Source organism: Neoarius graeffei, chromosome 6 (genome assembly GCF_027579695.1).
Source record: "Neoarius graeffei isolate fNeoGra1 chromosome 6, fNeoGra1.pri, whole genome shotgun sequence".
Lineage (NCBI taxonomy): Eukaryota > Metazoa > Chordata > Actinopteri > Siluriformes > Ariidae > Neoarius > Neoarius graeffei.
The window spans coordinates 23,425,762-23,445,565 of NC_083574.1; the positions used below are offsets into that span (position 1 = coordinate 23,425,762).

A 19,804-nucleotide genomic window follows, 5' to 3' on the forward strand; every position below is an offset into this window, starting at 1 on the left:
GGGATTCATTGCTGCTGATTTTGGTGAAATCCATTGAAAGGGTCAATAAATTATACAGTATATACTGAACAGGTTACTGGGTGGGAAATGACAGATGAACAAATTAGGGAGAAAATAAAATAAAACCATTTTAAAAATCAACATTCATAAACTGGACTGATCAAATAAAGTGAAAGGAAAAGTTCTATACTCTATAGATCTATCTATACATATTAAAAGATCAACATCCACAAACTGGTGATGTTGAGAATCAGTTAATTGGTTGGTAGATTTTCTGTAGATTGTTTGTTGACTGTTGTTAAAATGTGTAAGATGAACTAGTTAAATAAAATAATGGTACGATCTTCCCACTTCATGGCTGATAAAATACTTGTAGTGAATCCCTGATGTGGGTGGAGTACAGAAGCACGGCAGGTGGGAACTGAAGTTCTTACAAGCTTTATTTCTTTTATATATCTCTAGCATTTCAGCTGAGTCACTCACACACACACACACACACACACACACACACACACACACACACACACACATTCTGGTTGGGAGAGTCCCTTTTCTCTGCTCTCCCCCTTCTTTTATGCTCCGTCCCTGTAACAAACACACACGCGTGCGCACACATTAATTGACAGCAGGTGGAATGACTTAGCCACTTACCTTCCCCGACCCCACCCTCCATTCACAAACTGCTGCTTGGCCACGCCCCCGCCCAACTCAGGCCGGGGAGCCGTCCGGCCTGAAGCTGACTCCCCCCCGACGGGAAAGGAAGTCCGCCACCACCATCTGTGCTCCCGGCCTGTGGACCACCTTGAACTTAAATGGCTGGAGGGCGAGATGCCAATGAGTGATCCTCGCATTGGCATCCTTCATGCAGTGGAGCCACTGGAGGGGCGCATGATCCGAACAGAGAGTGAAAGGGCGCCCCAGCAGGTAGTATCGGAGGGCGAGGACCGCCCACTTGATGGCAAGACACTCTTTTTCAATGGCACTGTACTTGCTTTCACACATCGAGAGTTTCCGACTGATGTACAGCACGGGGCACTCCTCACCCTCCACCTTCTGGCACAAAACGGCCCCCAGCCCTCTGTCTAATGCGTCAGTCTGCAAAATAAAGGGGAGAGAGAAGTCAGGGGAGTGCAAAAGTGGCCCCCCACACAGTGCAGCTTTTACCTCAGAGAAGGCCTGTTGGCACCGCTCTGTCCACTGGACTGAATCTGGAGCCCCCTTTTTAGTGAGATCGGTTAGCGGGCTGGTGACTTCTGAATAATTAGGTATAAACCTACGATAATGGCCAGCCCCAGGAACCGTCTCCCCTCCTTTTTGGTCTTGGGCCTCGGGCAGGCCGCAATCGCTGCAGTCTTGTTAATTTGGGGACACACCTACCCATGACCCAAGTGGAACCCCAGATACCGTACTTCCACCCACCCAATTGCACACTTTTTTGGGTTAGCTGTGAGGCCCGCACGCCTCAGCGACTTTAGAACAGACCTCAGATGTTCCAAGTGCCGTGGCCAACCATGGCTGTAGATTATTATATTGTCTAGATATGCAGCCGCATAGGCAGCGTGAGGGCTGAGGACCCTGTCCATGAGCCACTGGAAAGTAGCAGGTGCCCCAAACAACCCAAAAGGGAGCGTGATAAATTGGTGTAATCCAAACGATGTGGAAAAGGCCATTTTCTCTCAGGATAGAGGAGTCATGGGGATTTGCCAATAACCCTTTGTTAGAGCCAGTGTCTAATAAAAGTGAGCAGCGCCTAACCGATCATGCAACTCATTAATTTGAGGCATTGGGTATGCGTCAAATTTAGATACTATGTTGACTTTTCTATAGTCCACACAGAACCAGACCAACCTGTCAGTCTTGGGAACCAGGACCACTGGGCTGCTCCAGTCACTGTGGGACTCCTCAATTATGCCCATTTCGAGCATGACCTTGAGTTCATCCCGAACCACCTTTTTCTTGTGTTCTGGCAAGTGGTAAGGGCGGCTATGCACTACCACCCCTGGGGGCGTTTCTATGTGGTGTTCTATGAGGTGGGTACGACTGGGAAGGGGCAAGAACACATCAGAAAATTCCTTTTGCAACTGGGCTACCTCCGTAAGTCTCCACAAGGGACTGGAGTGGTTTGAGATGTTATCTTTTTTACCTCCGGCCCCAGCTCCGCCTTCTCCAGGACTACTGATGCCACGGGGACCCCCTCATTCCAGCGTTTTAAAAGGTTGAGGTGGTAGATTTGCAATGCCCCGCCCCTATCCATTCTCCTCACCTCATAGTCGACGTCCCCCTCGCCATGTGACCTCGAAGGGCCCTTGCCACTTGGTGATTAATTTAGAACTCGACATGGGCAATAATACGAGTACTTAGTCTCTCGGCATGAACTCTCTAAGGCGTGTGCCCGTCATACAGCCGGATTTGACATTTGTGTGCCTGCTGCAAATTCTCCTGGGTTAGGTGCATGGGGATGTGGAGTTTTGCGCGCAAGACAAGAACGTACTGAATTTCATTTTTGCTAGGGGAAGGTCCCTTCTCCCAATTTTCCCATAGCACATCCTGAATGCCACGCGGCTTATGCCCATATAATAATTCAAATGGAGAAAACCCCGTGGAGGCTTACAGGACCTCTCATACTGCAAATAACAGGGGCTTGAGCCACTTATCCCAATTACGTGCATCTTCACGTACAAATTTCCGGATTATATTTGAGTGTTTGGTTAAAATGCTTTACTAAGCCATCCATTTGTGGGTGATAGACACTGGTGTGGATAGATTTAATCCCCAATAATCCATATAGTTCATGCAGTGTGTGTGACATAAATGTAGTGCCTTGGTCTGTCAGGATTTCTTTCAAAATCCCAACCTGGGAGATAATACAGAAGAGCGCTTCCGCAATACTGCATGCTGAGATATCGCAGAGAGGCATTGCTTCCGGATATTGCATTGCATAGTCCACCAGAACTAAAATAAAGTGATATCCTCATGCCGACCAATCTAATGGCCTGGCGAGATCCATCCCAATTCGCTCAAACGGGGTCTCGATTAGAGGGAGAGGGTACAAAGGTGCTTTTGGAGTGGCTGTGGGATTTACTAATTGGCATTCATGGCACGCCGCACACCACCGACGGACATCCGCGTCAATCCCTGGCCAATAGAACTGGGCCATTATTCAGGCTAGTGTTTTATCTTGCCCTAAGTGTCCAGCCATGGGATTAGTGTGAGCCACATGGAACACGAGTTCCCTATGGCTCTTTGCAATTAATAATTGGGTTATTCGTTCACCAGTTTGAGTGTCCTGTGTCACTCCGTACAATCTATCTTTAATAATAGCAAAATAAGAGAAGGCCGGTGTCGTGCTTGGCTGAAGAGTTTGAACGTCAATTAATCTCACTTGGTCAAATGCATGCCGCAGAGTCTTGTCTCATGACTGCTCTAACGGGAAATCCTCAAGGGAATCCCCGAGAGAGGGAGGAGGAGCGGGCTGCTCCTCACTCTGACGTAGTACTGACGTAGACTGCTCTGTGACAGCTTCTCCAGTCAACACCATCAGCTTTTTAAACCCTGGCCAATCAGTACCCAAAATCAACGAGTGGGTGAGATGAGGATTAACCGCTGCCTTTATTCTATGCATTTGGCCCTGGAATAGAATACAGGCAGACACTAAGGGATAATTGTGAACATCCCCGTGCGCGCACACAACACTTTCACCACTTGTGCTCTCCCCAATGCCTCACCTTGCACCAGGCATTGGTGAATTGAGGTCTGATTACAACCAGAATCCACCAAAGCGTGATATGTATCCCCTTGAGCACTTACCGATATGCGATACGTTCTGGCCCGATCGGGGGCGGTCTCTGGTGCGTCGGGGATCCGGATCACGGCTTCCACCTCCCTTGCGGAGCCCTGATTCTGGAGATGCTCCAGCTCAGCATACCGGCCCAGGCTTTCCCTCTGCACTGGTGTTAAGGGCATCACTCACCTGAGGGAGGAAGGACACAGACACAGAAGAGGGAGATGGGAGGACACCATGGGTGTGACGGGCCGGCTGGGGAGAAGTTGGCCCCTGCCTCCGTGGTGGGGGAATGGGGCGAGAGGGAGAGAGAAAGAGAGGGGGAGAGAAGAGAAACGAGGGGAGGCGCCATTGCCTTGTCCGCCTGTCATCGGAACTGCTGCCAGATGGTCCTCCGCCAACTCGATGGCTCGCTGGAACGACGCTGGGCAGTGACACTGGACCCATTCTGCCGTTCCTTCCGGAAGCCGAAAGATGAACTGTTCCAGTTACACCAGGTCGATGATCCGGTCGGCATCGCAGTCTTCCGCCCTCAGCCACCACCGGCAGGTGTCCCGGAGTTGTTGGCCAAATGTGAATGGTCAGCCGACCTCCTCCAGTGTCAGCTTCCGGAACCGCTGGCAATGTTGTTCTGGGGAGCGGCTGAACCGCTGCAAAATGGCCCTCTTGAGGTTGGCGTAGTTGAGCCGGCTGTCGGCAGGGAGCTGCTGCGCCACCAGCTGCGCCTTGCCTGTCAGGAGCGGGAGGAGGCGAGCCACGCACAGCTCAACTGGCCACCCCCACGCTTGGGCTGCTTGCTCAAACAGAGCGACAAAGGCTTCAGGCTCATCATGTGGGTCCATCTTCATTAGGGTGACATAAGGGGAGTCCATGGTGGTAAGGGTGGATGCCCCTGCCGATGCCAGCAGATGCCGGAATGCCTGGCTGCCTTCCTGCTGGGCCAGCATCAAGGCTTCAAAGCGTTGTTCCTGGTCCTTCCAGAGGCCGGTCAGCGCTTGATGCTGGTTCTGCTAAGCAGCAGCAAGGGCATGGATGAGGTCCATAATTGGCGAGGACTCCATGGGGTGGTTCCCTTCCGTACTCGCTCCTGGGTTTCGGCACCACTGTAGTGAATCCCTGATGTGGGTGGAGTACAGAAGCACAGCAGGAGGGAACTGAAGTTCCTACAAGCTTTATTTCTTTTATATATATCTCTAGCTTTTCAGCTGAGTCACTCCCACACACGCGCGCACACATGCATTCTGGTCGGGAGAGTCCCTTTTCTCTGCTCTCCCCCTCCTTTTATGCTCCATACCTGTAATAAACACACACACACACACACACACACACACGTTAATTGACAGCAGGTGGAATGACTTAGCCACTTACCTTCCCCGACCCCGCCCTCCATTCACAAACTGCTGCTTGGCCACGCCCATGCTGCCACAATACTGTATTCTTTTTTTCTTGTAATATATAATTTTCTGTCAGGCCTTGAAATGGGCTATGCCATGTTGAAGCTCTGTATCTCCTCTGTTTCAGGAACACTGGATCTCCCCTCAAAATGCCACCAACATTAAACCAATGCATCCCACCTCTATCCATGGTGTGGAGGACATGATTCGCCTTGGGGACCTGAATGAGGCTGGAATTCTCCGCAACTTGCTCATCCGCTACCGAGAACACCTCATTTATGTATGTGCACCCTTTTACTCACTGAAGCAAGTCCATATTATTCAGTAAACTGAGCTGATTTACATCCTCAGTTAGGTCTTATTTAAGGTTTCTTTTAATACTTGACTTGTATTTTGCTGTGCTGTGAAGCCTGATCTTGGCCACCTAAGAAAACAGTCATATAGTATTTGTTTGTTTTGATGTAAGGAACAATTTGGCCAATGCTAATGTAGCTAACAAGTAAATGAGACTTTTAACTAGCAGTTTAGCATAATGGGTAATGTGTTGCATTATGGTTCCTTTACCTAATAGTTACTGTATTAATTATCATTAATAAATGTTAAACTAAGCCTTAATTTACCATATTATGATACATAATATATATTATAACGTATTTTAATACTAATGAAATAACACACTATGTTAAATGAGTTTAGATTAAATGTTAACAAAATAGACCTGCATTAACTAAGGTCTTACCATGACAGAAAACAAGTCCATAAATGAGCTAAATTTTATTTCCAGCATGGTGATAAGTTAAATATTGATAAGTTACTGAACGCTAGTCTCCATGTGTAAACACTGGAGCTTTATTTAGCATCATTTTCTTTTTTTTCTTTTGATGCTTACCCCAAATATATTCATTCAGATGGTGGACATACTTTTACTTTTTGCAGTGAAGCATTTTTGCTTAATGCAGGTTTTTGGCAAAGATTTTACTTTTTTGGCTTAATATAAAATAATGAATCAAAAGCTTAGTTACTTTGTTAAAGCTACTTTAATGCTGAAATATTTGTTAAAGCTATGCTGAAGTTCATGGCTTGTTCATATTAGAGTGGGGGAAAAAGCCCCCCTTAAGGAAAATTCAGTTTTTCTCCAAGTTGAAATGAACCATGTGTTTAGTTTTAATCATAGTTTTTGACAACAGTGACATGAACAATAATGCCACCTAAAGTTTGCCTAAAGTTAATACTTAATTTTTTTTTTTTAACAAAAACAAACATTGTGCCAAGGGGGCCTTTTACCCCCCCCCAGTGGGGTAAAAGGCCCCCTGAGGTGGGGCAATAGGCTGCCTCACTCAAAAAAAAAAAACTGTTTGGATAGCAAAAGTGTTTACTTAAGCCTATAATGTGAAAGAAACAAGAAAATATCCCTGAATTAATGAATAGATGCATTATTTTATTATATTTAGCATTTTAATTTCAATTTTTTTTAATTTCAATTATTTTTAATATTAAGTTCAAATTACTTGCTTTACTCAACCAGGTAAGCGAGATGTTATTAAAAACTATGTATCTGCTATTCAGAAATGTATGAAATACAGTAATTATGATAAAAGGAAACGATGCCCCCTGGGGGCCATTTACCCCGCCATTAAGGGGGCATTTTACCCCACAGACTACACTTTTACAAAAAAGGGTCTTACTTTCAAAATGTGATTCAACTTTTTATACCTAATGTATTTTTTTTAACGTACTGACTTGTCTACTCATACCACATACACAGCTGTGATATCTGACGAAATAGCAGCTATCTAAATACAGTTTTACTAATATCTGAAAATTATATCACTTACCATGAAATTTGATTTCTCTCCGCTGCGTTGCTGATATGCGATCCACAGTGGATATTTGTATATCCCCGTTGTCAAGCCAGTCCATAGCAACAATAGAAATGTAACTTTGCGCCATCTGGTGGTTATTTTGGGTAAAACAGGCCGGGGGCGCATTACCCCACGGGGGCGTATTACCCCACTCTACTCTAACTAATGCATTAACTAATGTCAGTTAAGGGAACCTTAATGTAAAGTTAATGTAAACCTTTATGTAAGCTAAATACTTTTTTAAAAACAAAAGCTGTACAATATAACAAAAAAAAGACAATAGACAAAGACAATAGTGCATAGACAGTGAATACAAGATGTGTGTCATGAACAAAGGGAAGAGGTAGATTTTTAAAGTGCAAAATAAATCCTGAAGTGATTTATACAGTATCTGTGATTTGTAGTAGGCTACATACAATACCAGTCAAAAGTTTGTACATCCCTACTCATTCATAGTTTTTTTCTGTATTTTGGCCATTTTCTACACAACTGAACAATACGGAAGACATCAAAACTATGAAACAACATATGGAACACATATGGAATTATGTGATAAACAAAAAAGTGTTAAAAATACTAACCAGCTAAATACAGGTTTGACACTGTGACAAAACCCTAAGAATCCAGAGATATCTTTTTAAATTCTTGCAAGAGTCTGGAGCACATCTGAAGCATACCTGGAGGTTTTTTTTTTTGACAATGCCGTGATCAGAGAGTATGGATTTCCAACATGCATTTTATCATAAATGGGTCATATTTTGAAATATCTGGTTAAAATTGTCTTTCGATTCTGGTGTATTTTGCGTAGTGTAAACTATCTAAATCAGGGGTCACCAAACTTTTTGCTCTGGGGGCCACACTGTCGTTCCTGACTGTGATGGGGGGCCGGGGTCGGGTCAGCTATATAACATAGAATTGTATGACCCAGACAAATATGACCACCAGCAGGCCTCATTGTGTAGTAGAGATTACTAGCCTGGCACAGCCATCCCCACTACTATATCCACACTACTAGATCAACACTTAATTCCTGGCACATATTTGTTTATCTTTACTAGTGGTTTGCAAAAGTAGTAATCGAGATCTTCACACTTGGTTTTAATTTGAAATACCACAGATATTCCATTTATTTATTTTCTAATAAAAATAACATCAAAGCTGTCAAGGTAAGAAACATCTGCCTAGTTGAGGTGATTGACACTGGCAAAGGTGAGTGGAAAATTATAAATTGTAGGTAGGCCTGTTGATATTATTAATAATAATTGTGTGCAGCACTTAATAAAGGTCAAATAAATAGGCCTATAAAATAAATACATTGAAAAAAACAGTGAAATTATAATATGAGCAGTAGATCAATAGATCACAGCAGTTGTGCTGTGTCCTGCACGTCACTGCTCTCATCCATGGCCAAAGCAAAAAACTCGAATTCTGACGCTCTCTCATTCAGCTGGTCATACACGTCGTCCCCCAAATCTTCGGTTCGCCTGGTCATAGTAGGTGCGGAGAGACTCACTGCGTTGAGCGCATCCTACTTGTCGGGACACACCTCCTCGGCCACAGCAAGCATGCATACTTTAACAAAGTCCCCATCAGTAAACGGCTTTCCATGGGTAGCTAGTAGGTGAGCTACCTTATAGCTAGATCGGACAGCAGCCTGGTTGATCTGGGTTTGGCGAAGGAATACATTCTGTTGTGCAGCATTTCATCCTCTGAATCCTGTCTTCTCTTGTTTTCCCTCGCAAACTAGCATACTCTTTGTGGCGGGTTTCGTAGTGACGACGCAGATTATATTCTTTGAAAAGCGACACACTTTCTTTACATACAAGACAAACTGCACGGTCCTTACACTGAACGAAAAAATAATCGGTGGTCCACTGTTGTTTAAAAACTCTGCACTCTCTGTCAGCTTTTCGCTTACCACTAGCCATTTTACTGTCCTGAACACTGACAGTTCTCTGCGCATGCGCTGCCTGTCACTGCTTGATCGCGAGCATATGACGAAAATTTGGAAAATATGAATAGTTCATTTTATAACTAAATATCAATTTTAATTGATAAAATCAACAAAATACAAGATGCAGACATTATTATTTGTCAGAAAACAATAAAAAAAAAAAATAGGCCATGACCACTTTTGGGGATTGCCTCATAGGGCTGGTTCAAGTGGTGGGGGGCAGAGGGGCTGGGGGGCCGGTCAAAGGGGGGTGGCGGGCCGGAGTCGGCCCGCGGGCCGTAGTTTGGTGACCCCTGATCTAAATCCTCACACATTCACCTCAAACCACACTGAGTTGTTCATTATATGAAAGAAACATCTTTATGTGGTTTCAGACACTGTTATCTATAAAAGTGGGCAAAAAGATATTGTAGAGCTTAAAACAGTAGCAGTGTACTTTGAACTGGACTCGCTTTCTTCCTCAGCACATAAAATACAGTGGTGCTTGAAAGTTTGTGAACCCTTTAGAATTTTCGATTTTTCTGCATAAATATGACCTAAAACATCATCAGATTTTCACACAAGTCCTAAAAGTAGATAAACAAAACTCAGTTAAACAAACGAGACAAAAATATTATACTTGGTCATTTATTTATTGAGGAAAATGATCCAATATTACATATCTGTGAGTGGCAAAAGTATGTGAGCCTTTGCTTTCAGTATCTGGTGTGACCACGGGCGCAGATAGAGGGGGGGACGGGGGGGATTCGTCCCACCCAGATTTAAATTCACCTCGTTCGGTCCCCTCCACTTATAGGGAGGAAAAAACGTCTATGCTGTCTTTCTTTGCATAAGGCAAACCTCACGGAAAAATCAAAAGACTAATTACCATTCGGTTTATTGAGGTGCACAGCAGTACATACATAGTTGCAACTGCGCAGACTGCACGGGTTGCGAGCTCGAGCTTGGTTGCTATGGTTACCCACAAGTTTGACAGGCATATCGGGGACAGCTCCTCCTAGTTCAGGACCCCAACACGGCATGATGAAGGGTGCCAAAAGGCAGAAAACGATTGCATCGTTTTTTCACAAAAAAAAAAGACTGTAAGTAAACTGTGCCTTACTTTATCATATCACCTTGCAATTTTTTGATAGTCTGTTCAAAGTAATGTCGTAGTGAAAGTAAAATCGTACGGAGTAGAGATGCCTTTCTGGTAGCCTCCTTCTTTCGGTGGTAGCCTGTAGATACAGTGCTCAGAAGGCAGTTTTAATGTTTAATCTGGCGTTCCCTGCCATAATTTCAGCGAGCATATTGTTTCATAAGGAAACTTTGCGAAGAGTTGTTGACTGACTGCCGCTCATGCAACACACAGGCATAGTTAGAAAGTCAGGATGCACTGGTTTACACTTTACACACACACACGTAGCCCAGCCTCTCGCTATGTTTAACAGTTGGAACTTAGCGGTTTTAAAACTAGTTTTGCAATTTCTGTGTGTGATGATAATGTGTAAACTTTGGATTTCCATAGGCTATGTTAAAATGTTATCATTGTCCTGGCCTGCAGGTAGTTCCTGGTGATGGCAGTGAGGGAGGTGAAATAACATGTATACACACTACCGTTCAAAAGTTTGGGGTCACCCAGACAATTTTGTGTTTTCCATGAAAAGTCACACTTTTATTTACCACCATAAGTTGTAAAATGAATAGAAAATATAGTCAAGACATTTTTCTGGCCATTTTGAGCATTTAATCGACCCCACAAATGTGATGCTCCAGAAACTCAATCTGCTCAAAGGAAGGTCAGTTTTATAGCTTCTCTAAAGAGCTAAACTGTTTTCAGCTGTGCTAACATGATTGTGCAAGGGTTTTCTAATCATCCATTAGCCTTCTGAGGCAATGAGCAAACACATTGTACCATTAGAACACTGGAGTGATAGTTGCTGGAAATGGGCCTCTATACACCTATGGAGATATTGCACCAAAAACCAGACATTTGCAGCTAGAATAGTCATTTAGCACATTAGCAATGTATAGAGTGTATTTCTGATTAGTTTAAAGTGATCTTCATTGAAAAGAACAGTGCTTTTCTTTCAAAAATAAGGACATTTCAAAGTGATCCCAAACTTTTGAACGGTAGTGTGTATGTATGTATATATATATATATATATATATATATATATATATATATATATATATACACAAAATGGAATCATTTGCTGACAGCTCAGTCCCCCCCAGTTCAAAAATCCTATCTGCGCCCCTGGGTGTGACCCCTTTGTGCAGCAATAACTACAACTAAACATTTCCGGTGACTGTTGATCAGTTCTGGACACTGGCTTGGAGGAATTTTAGCCCATTTCTCCATACAGAACAGCTTCAACTCTAGGATGTTGGTGGGTTTCCTCACATGAACTGCTCACTTCAGGTCCTTCCACAACATTTCGATTGGATTAAGGTCAGAACTTTGACATGGCCATTCCAAAACATTAACTTTTATTCTTCTTTAACCATTTTTGGTAGAATGCAGGCCTAGACATTAAGCATTTACCACTGGTGGCCCAGTGGTAAATGCAGTGGAAAATGTGGTGGCCCGAATGCGCACGGTACCTGAACCACGGCTGGCACAGGCAGCCGCTGCAAGCACCACAGGTGCTTGCACAAAGAGGGGGGGTCTGGGGGCCCTCCCCCGGAAAACTTTGAATTTTCAATTCATATTCGTGCATTCTGGTGCATTTTAAGGTGAAATTAATGAAAATAAGATTATTCATATTTTGTTAACATTATTATATCTTTATTGTTTGCTCACATTGATATTTTATTGTTTGCATTTCTTGTTCTATCAATTTCGTAGTTACATTTAAAAATTCCCTTTGTTCTTGTTCTCTGTTTGTTTAACACATGCTGTTGATTACTGTTTTACATTAACAATTGTTTGTATAAGTTTTCGAATAAGCTAAGTTTTGCCTCACCATGCAACCAACTTGTTTATAGAATAAGCTTTGCCTGTAACCCACTCTGTGTGATGTAGACATATTTTCCTTTTTTGTCATGGTTTCAACTTTGGCTCATCAGGGCCGCGTTAACCCTTGCCGAGGCCCTGGGCAGACACACCCCCGAGGCCCCACCCCCGCCTGTTGTCAACTGCGCTCAGCAAATTCACTCCCTCAGACGTGCCTGTCTAACTAGACACAGAAACTTAAATAATGACAGTGGCACAATTAGAAATACTATTGAACGATAAAACTTTATATCCATCAACACCTATTTAATCGAGAAAAAGCAATGGTGAAATAGGCAATTGCATGGTGAAAAAATCCATCAGACATCACGGTTAACAAGTCTGGTTAACTAAAGTTTAGCCTCAAGAAGCCTTTGAATGAGTGAGCCAATGAACAACATGTCAAGAACATAACCTAGGCCTACGACAGTTTCTTTAGTATTCAGAACAAGAACATTCATTTGGTATATAACCATTCGTTTTCATTTTGGAATCCAAGCGACTTTTAACTTGTGAAAACAAAGAGCGATAACAAAGAAAGAAAAATATCTTGCTAGAGGTCTGCGCGGGACAGAATTTTCAGTTCTGCTCCCACATTGTGCAGTCTCGCTCCCGCAAAGAATTATGATTTTTAGTCCCGCTCCCGCCAGCTCCCGCATTGTGCAGTCCCGCTCCCGCAAAGAATTATGATTTTCAGTCCTGCTCCCGCGCGCTCCCGCATTGTGCAGTCCCGCTCCCGCAAAGAATTATGATTTTCAGTCCCGCCCGCGCCTGCCATATTTTGTCCCGCTCCCGCCCGCAAATCCCACATGATGCAGACGTTCGCGTTATTTCTCACGAAAGTTCTTGTCATTGGCTTGGGGAATTAAACATGCTGAGCTTAGCTGAGCTCTCCACTGACCGATCCTTCACCTAGCGCACGTAGCGAGAGTGCGCGTTGCCAGGCGGCATGCGCAGCTGAGGCTTTACGGAGATACCCAACACACCAGGGCCGTGCAAAGACCTTTGGAGGGGCAGGGGCTCAACATTCAAAAAAGGGCACTTGGAACAAATTTTTCACACAAGTTAACTTTATTCAAAACTAAATTTCAATTGCAACTGAACATTCTGTGTGTCTTGATAGAATATGTTGTGGACGTCGTCATTCAGCCTTAAGTTTTCGAAGCTGCTAGAATATGTTATTAACGCCGTCATTCAAACTAAAGTTTCCGAATCTGCCACGTTAATGAAATGGATGGAGCAAACGGTTTAAATATAGCCTAGGCGGCTTAATTAAATGATAAACAACCCTACGCATTTACTGTTGTGTTCTAAGCTGCACAATATTGCATGTTCAGATAAGAAATGAAAGGAGACTTTCAGTGTGACCTTACCATGCCGTTCCTCGCACTGTCTCCCACTGTCAACCGCCTGCATGCGCTTTCTGCACGGAGGTTCACTGAATGCATGACGTCACGGATTGATGCCCGCATTTACATAGAAAAATGTTATTTTATAAATCTATAATTTCATATTATTGTCAAATTGTAGAGAATATTGATGTTGGAGCTAACTTATCTTTTACAAATATTAAAAAAAAAACCAAAACAACAAAACAGTCCCTATGAAAAGGGCATTTTGGACAGCAAACAGAAAAGGGGCAGGGGCTAGAGCACCTGTAGCACCAGTTCATTGCACGTGGGTGCAACACACCTACCAAAATCTACAGTGGATATTAAGAATATTGTACATTGCACATAGCTTATATGTCACTCCTCACATTTACATTCTAGGAAATACAAGTAGGCCTATAAGAAATTAATATAATTTAAAGACACAGCGTGATGGTGCCCCGCCCCCTACATTGAGTGGATTTGGATATCTACAGCTCACGTTCAGGGGTGCGTTTCAAGCAATGTACCTCTTTTTAAAGGAGCACTTCTGAAGCACTGTGAGCTTCACTAGAGGAGCTCTGCTCTTCTGCCATGATCGGAGATCTCAAACACGGAAGAGCGGAAAGGAATCGGAAACGTACGCGAGATTAGACCACATCCGCAAATTTAGGCATCTTAAAATGTTTTTATTAATGCCAAATAAAATATCCAGCACAAATTATATATGATAGACATAAATTAATAATTTATAAATTTTATTTTAAATACGTTTTTAGTTAGCGGGACTGCAGCTTATCACCTCTCCCACCCGCTCCCGCATTGTGCACTCCCCCTCCCGCCCGCTCCCGCAATGAGCTTTCAAAATTTGTCCCACACCGCACTGCTTTGCGTCGGGTCCCGCGGGAGTGCAGGGCTCTATATCTTGCTTCTCAGAAATAAATCTCAAAATGTTAGGCTATGTGAAACATTTCATCCTTTCACACACATAATGTCCCAAACAGCAGTGGCACACAGCTTTGCGCATTCAGTTTGACAGCCATGGGTCAACTTACAAGGGCACTTTCTTACTTTTCTGGAAAGCGAAGTCATTAATTAAATCATTGAACTCAAGCTGGCGTAGCGTGTGAAGACATGGTGGACAGTGATCATATTGACAATGACGGGTGATTTATGCGACGGGACAAGGTGGGCTTCCTTATGGGTGGCGAAATGCATCAAAAATGTTATCAATATGATCAAAACTTCTGAAAATATCGTTTCATATTTTCCGATCTTGCTACCTCCAAGGTCCCCTAGTGGCCGAGGCCCTGGGCAGCTGCCCATGAAGCCCATTAGGATAACGCGTCCTTGTGGCTCATATATTCTCAACATTGTAGATATTTAATTCTCATCACTGTAGATATTCTAATAGAAATAGAGGTACAATGAGCTTTTTAAATACACCTTTATATAATAGCCACAAGACACATACAGGCCAGTCCCAAGTCTGGATGAAAGGTGAGGGTGGCATACTAACCCTTATCATGCTGGATTTAAATGGGCATTCTTATTGCCCATGAAGAAGTTTTATTTTTTAATTAATAAAATATCATGAGAATCATTGACAAACCATACATTTCCTGAAAGGGTGGACTTTGGGGAATAATCTAGTGAGATTTTTGCAAAGCCTTACCTGCTCAGGGGTGATTTATAACCCTAATTACCTGTTAATTAGCTAATTAACAGGTATGCTCAGGTGAGCCAAAAAGGGGTGAAATGTTGTATTTTTTTAATAAGACAAGATATAAACACCAAATTTTCAGGATATGCCCTTGGGGGAACTAGTAGTAAATTTTTGCAAATTCAGCTCATTTGCATAAACCGTTGCCAAGGCAACAGCAGATACCCAAGCAACTGGGGGTAAACTGGGTTTAGCATGGTCTGGTTATACCAGAGAGGGTCAGAATAGTTATTTTTGTTGTAATGAACTAATGTAGACCTAGTTTGGCTATTTTGATAGATTTCATCATCTTTGGATATTTGAATAATATAATATATGGGATCAGATCTAATTTACCACATTATTTTACCTGTTCTTCTATTTCAGTCATAGCAACCAACATTTATACTTCATTCTTTAATCACTAAAAGTTGATACAGGTGTAGCCATATTTCTTGGCAGTGTATCCTGAAATTTTGATATTAATATACAAAGTCTGAACGATTTTACACCATCTGAAGCTAAAGTGCGTGTGGTGAAATGCTGTTTTACGATTTGGCGAGTTGTAAACAGAGCGTGACGTTGCGCGCTCTGATTGGCTGCCGAGTTCAAAATGAAGCCATTCGTTAACACCCGATAGTTAATTTATGCATGATTGTATTTAAACTGTTTACCTGGCCTTTGGCCAGGTTGGGGAGCGTGGAGTTTGAACATATTTCTATTTGAATTTTACCATTCTGATGGTCTCCTTGCCGCAACCGTCTTCGCCTACAAGATGCTATTTTCCTGCCAAAATGACGCTTCCGAACAGCGCCAAACATCTCCGAAGATGCACAAAGACGACACACTCCTGCCGCGGAGCGGAGCATGACGAAAACAAAGATGGCGGACCTCGTATCGAAAAGGTGCATTCTAGAACAATTTCTTCACAATTCTGGGTAAAATATGAGTAATAAAATTTGTTAATTTGTATCGAAAACGTACTGGCCCGCCCGGGCCACTGTTTGGCCAAATTTAGTGGCCCGAACTGGCCCAAAAGACGTAAAAAACACCGCCAGGCCATCGGGCAAGTGCTAATGTCGAGCCCTGGAATGACTTGTGTGCTTAGGGTTGTTGTCTTGCTGCATGACCCACCTTCTCTTGAGACTCAGTTTATGGACAGATGTCCTGACATTTTCTTTTAGAATTCATTGGTATAATTCAGAATTCATTGTTCCATCAATGATGGCAAGCCGTCCTGGCCCAGATGCAGCAAAACAGGCCCAAACCATGATACTACCACCACCATGTTTCACAGATGGGACAAGGTTCTTATGCTGGAACGCAGTGTTTTCCTTTCTCCAAACATAATGCTTCTCATTTAAACCAAAAAGTTCTATTTTAGTCTCATCCATCCACAAAACATTTTTCCAATAGCCTTCTGGCTTGTCCACATGATCTTTAGCAAACTGCAGACGAGCAGCAGTGTTCTTTCTGGAGAGCAGTGGCTTTCTCCTTGCAACCCTGCCATGCACACTGTTGTTGTTCAGTGTTCTTTTGATGGTGAACTCATGAACATTAACATTAGCCAATGTGAGAGAGGCCTTCAGTTGCTTAGAAGTTACCCTGACCTTGCCAACTATTACACGCCTTGCTCTTGGAGTGATCTTTGTTGGTCGACCACTCCTGGGGAGGGTAACAATGGTCTTGAATTTCCTCCATTTGTACACAATCTGTCTGGCTGTGGATTGGTGGAGTCCAAACTTTTTAGAGATGGTTTTGTAACCTTTTCCAGCCTGATGAGCATCAACAATGCTTTTTCTGAGGTCCTCAGAAATCTCCTTTGTTTGTGCCATGATACACTTCCACAAACATGTGTTGTGAAGATCAGACTTTGATAGATCTCTGTTCTTTAAATAAAACAGGGTGCCCACTCGCATCTGATTGTCATCCCATTGATTGAAAACACCTGACTCTAATTTCACCTTTGAAGTTTGACCAAGTATAATATTTTTGTCTCATTTGTTTAACTAGGTTCTGTTTATCTACTTTTAGGACTTGTGTGAAAATCTGATGATGTTTTAGGTCATATTTATGCAGGAAATATTGAAAATTCTAAAGAGTTCACAAACTTTCAAGCACCACTGTAGATTGGCTGTGTACTCAGACCAAGATAGCCTTGTAAAGTTAGAATTGACTTAGATGAGTTGTAAATTTATTTTTTAAACATAGGCTTATTGTGCTCTATTATTTTATAAAACAGTTCATGTACAATATTTAACAATTATTCGCCGACGGTGAGGTGAATATCAGTGAATAATATCCGAAACGAAGTCGAGGTCATTATTCACCAATAGTCACTGAGCCTGAGGCAGATAATTGTTTTAGTATAAATACACCAGTGATTATTAAAGAAATATCATGTTTAAAAAATCATTTATTTCAAACTTCAAAAGCGGCATGCAAATATAATAAAGGTGCACAGACCTGTGTCACTTATCTATGCCAATTCACATTAAATACTTTGTTTTGAAATAGATAAAATAAATCACAATTCCACCTTACCTTTTAATAGTTTTAGACCCAACTTCGTAGCATATTTAGTGCTTTTAGGAACAGAATTTTCATAATTTCTAATTCTTCCTCACTTGCAGTGACAGTGATTGGTCACCATTTTGTCAAGTTGTTCAAGGTGATTTTCAAGAAATAGTCTGAATTTCTTGACCAATCAGTGCACGCAATTTCCTAGAATCACCTCCGTATTTATACTAAAAAACTGATTTAAACAATATGAATTGTTATCTATGTTGCTTATACATCATGAACAAGATAAATGATAAAGCCAAACAATGTCTTTTGATGATACAGACATATAGTTTTGCACAATGCTAATATGTTAGCTACAAATTTTAGTCACTTCAGACAGTTAGCTACATTAGCCTCATGTCTCCAGTACAAAATATAAATGCAAATTTTGGACAGTTACAAATGTCCAAAAAACAAACAATGGAACCACAAAATTGGAGTGATCTTAATTCTTATTTCATCTCCCTCTTAATCAGTGGGTCTTTGCCTGCCTTAATCAACTTCTCTGGCTTTGTTTTCTTTGTCCTCCCTCTCTCTCTCTCTCTGTGAAGACTAACTGTGGAGGCAGAGTAAGTATATCACTGGCCTCAAGCATGGCTGCTCTCCGTTCATGTGTTTGCATTACACTACTCAGTTTCAACACGGCTGCGGCGTCCCGCTGTAATGGGACACCCATACGCTGTCACACCGATATCTGAAATCTGAGACCACCATCCACTCTCCTCCTATTGCTCACTCTTTTCAGCTGCTGTAACTCATCCTCATGTGTAATCATCAACATGGATGTGCTCAGCATTATGCAATATTCAGTGATGTATGCATGCTTCATCTTCATGCCAAATCAAATGTGGTCTCAAAGTTATTGCAGGGAAGTAATGTCTCATGTGTAAGGTTTTTGATCTCAGAATGACATCTTTTAAGTTGAAAATATTTAGAGACCAACCTGTTTTTGAGTTATTGAGGTTTGGATTAAACCCATTCAAATTGAGTGACCAGTCAAATATGAATGTACAGTCAAATATGAATGTATCCTGAAAGATACATACATACTATATTTGGTTATTTCTACCACTGGTACAAAATAAAAATATATATATTTCATATCATTAGTCTATACATTAATTAACATTCAAATCTCCTTTATATATATAATTTATTTATGCAATATGCAGTCATATTCACACTTTATTCTCAAGCATCCCTGGCTCAGCATAGTTAATGGGTCAGCATGTGTTTATCCATTCATTATCCATAACTACTTATCACCTGTCCCAGCTGACTATGGGCGAGAGGCAGGGTACACCCTGGACAAGTCGCCAGATCATCTCAGGGTTGACACATAGAGACAAACAACCATTCACACTCACATTCACAACTACGGTCAATTTAGAGTCACCAATTAGCCTAACCTGCATGTGTTTGGACTGTGGGGAAACTGGAGCACCCGGTGGAAATCCACACAGACATGGGCAGAACATGCAAACTCCACACAGAAAGGGCCCCATCAGCCACTGGGCTCAAACCCAGGACCTTCTTGCTGTGAGGCAACAGTGCTAACCACTACACCACCATGCTGCCCAGCAAGTGTTTATCTAAATGCAAACTTGAGCATGTGATGTTATCACTACCTTTCATTTTCACTTCTTTGTTTCAATGTAGTGTTTAACATAAAACACTTACTGTTTACATACATATTACAACAACTAGATAGCTTGCTAACAAACTTGTCTGCTAATTTTAATTGCACAAATACAACTCCAGTTCCAAAAAAGTTGGGAAAGTGTGTAAAACATAAATTTGAAATGTGAAGAATTGCAAATCATGGAAACCCTATATTTTCATTGAAAATAGTACAAAGACAACATATCAAGTGTTGAAACTGATAAATTTTATTGTTTTTTGAAAAATATATGCTCATTTTGAATTTGATGTCAGCAACACGTTTCAGAAAAGTTGGGATGGCGTAACAAAAGACTGAAAACGTTTGGTAAGCTAACCCTCCCCCCCCCCCCCAATTTGCTTAATTGGCGACAGGTCAGTAACATGATTGAGTATAAAAAAGCATCCCAGAGAGACTGAGTCTCTCAGAAGATAGGGAGGGGTTCACTGCTCTGTGAAAGACTGCATGGGCAAACACGGTAGCAATTTAAGAATAACGTTCCTCAATGTAAAATTGCAAAGAATTTGTGGATCACATAA

The 19,804-nt window shown here is 42.2% G+C and overlaps 1 protein-coding gene across 1 annotated transcript in view; it reads left to right on the plus strand.

Moving 5' to 3' along the window:
• Positions 1-19,804, plus strand: part of myo7aa (myosin VIIAa) — a 233,156-nt gene that overhangs the window by 19,516 nt on the left and 193,836 nt on the right. Inside the window, exon 3 of the mRNA XM_060924322.1 lies at positions 5,303-5,455. Coding sequence (XP_060780305.1) covers positions 5,303-5,455 — 153 coding nt within the window. The remainder of the gene's footprint in view (positions 1-5,302; positions 5,456-19,804) is intronic.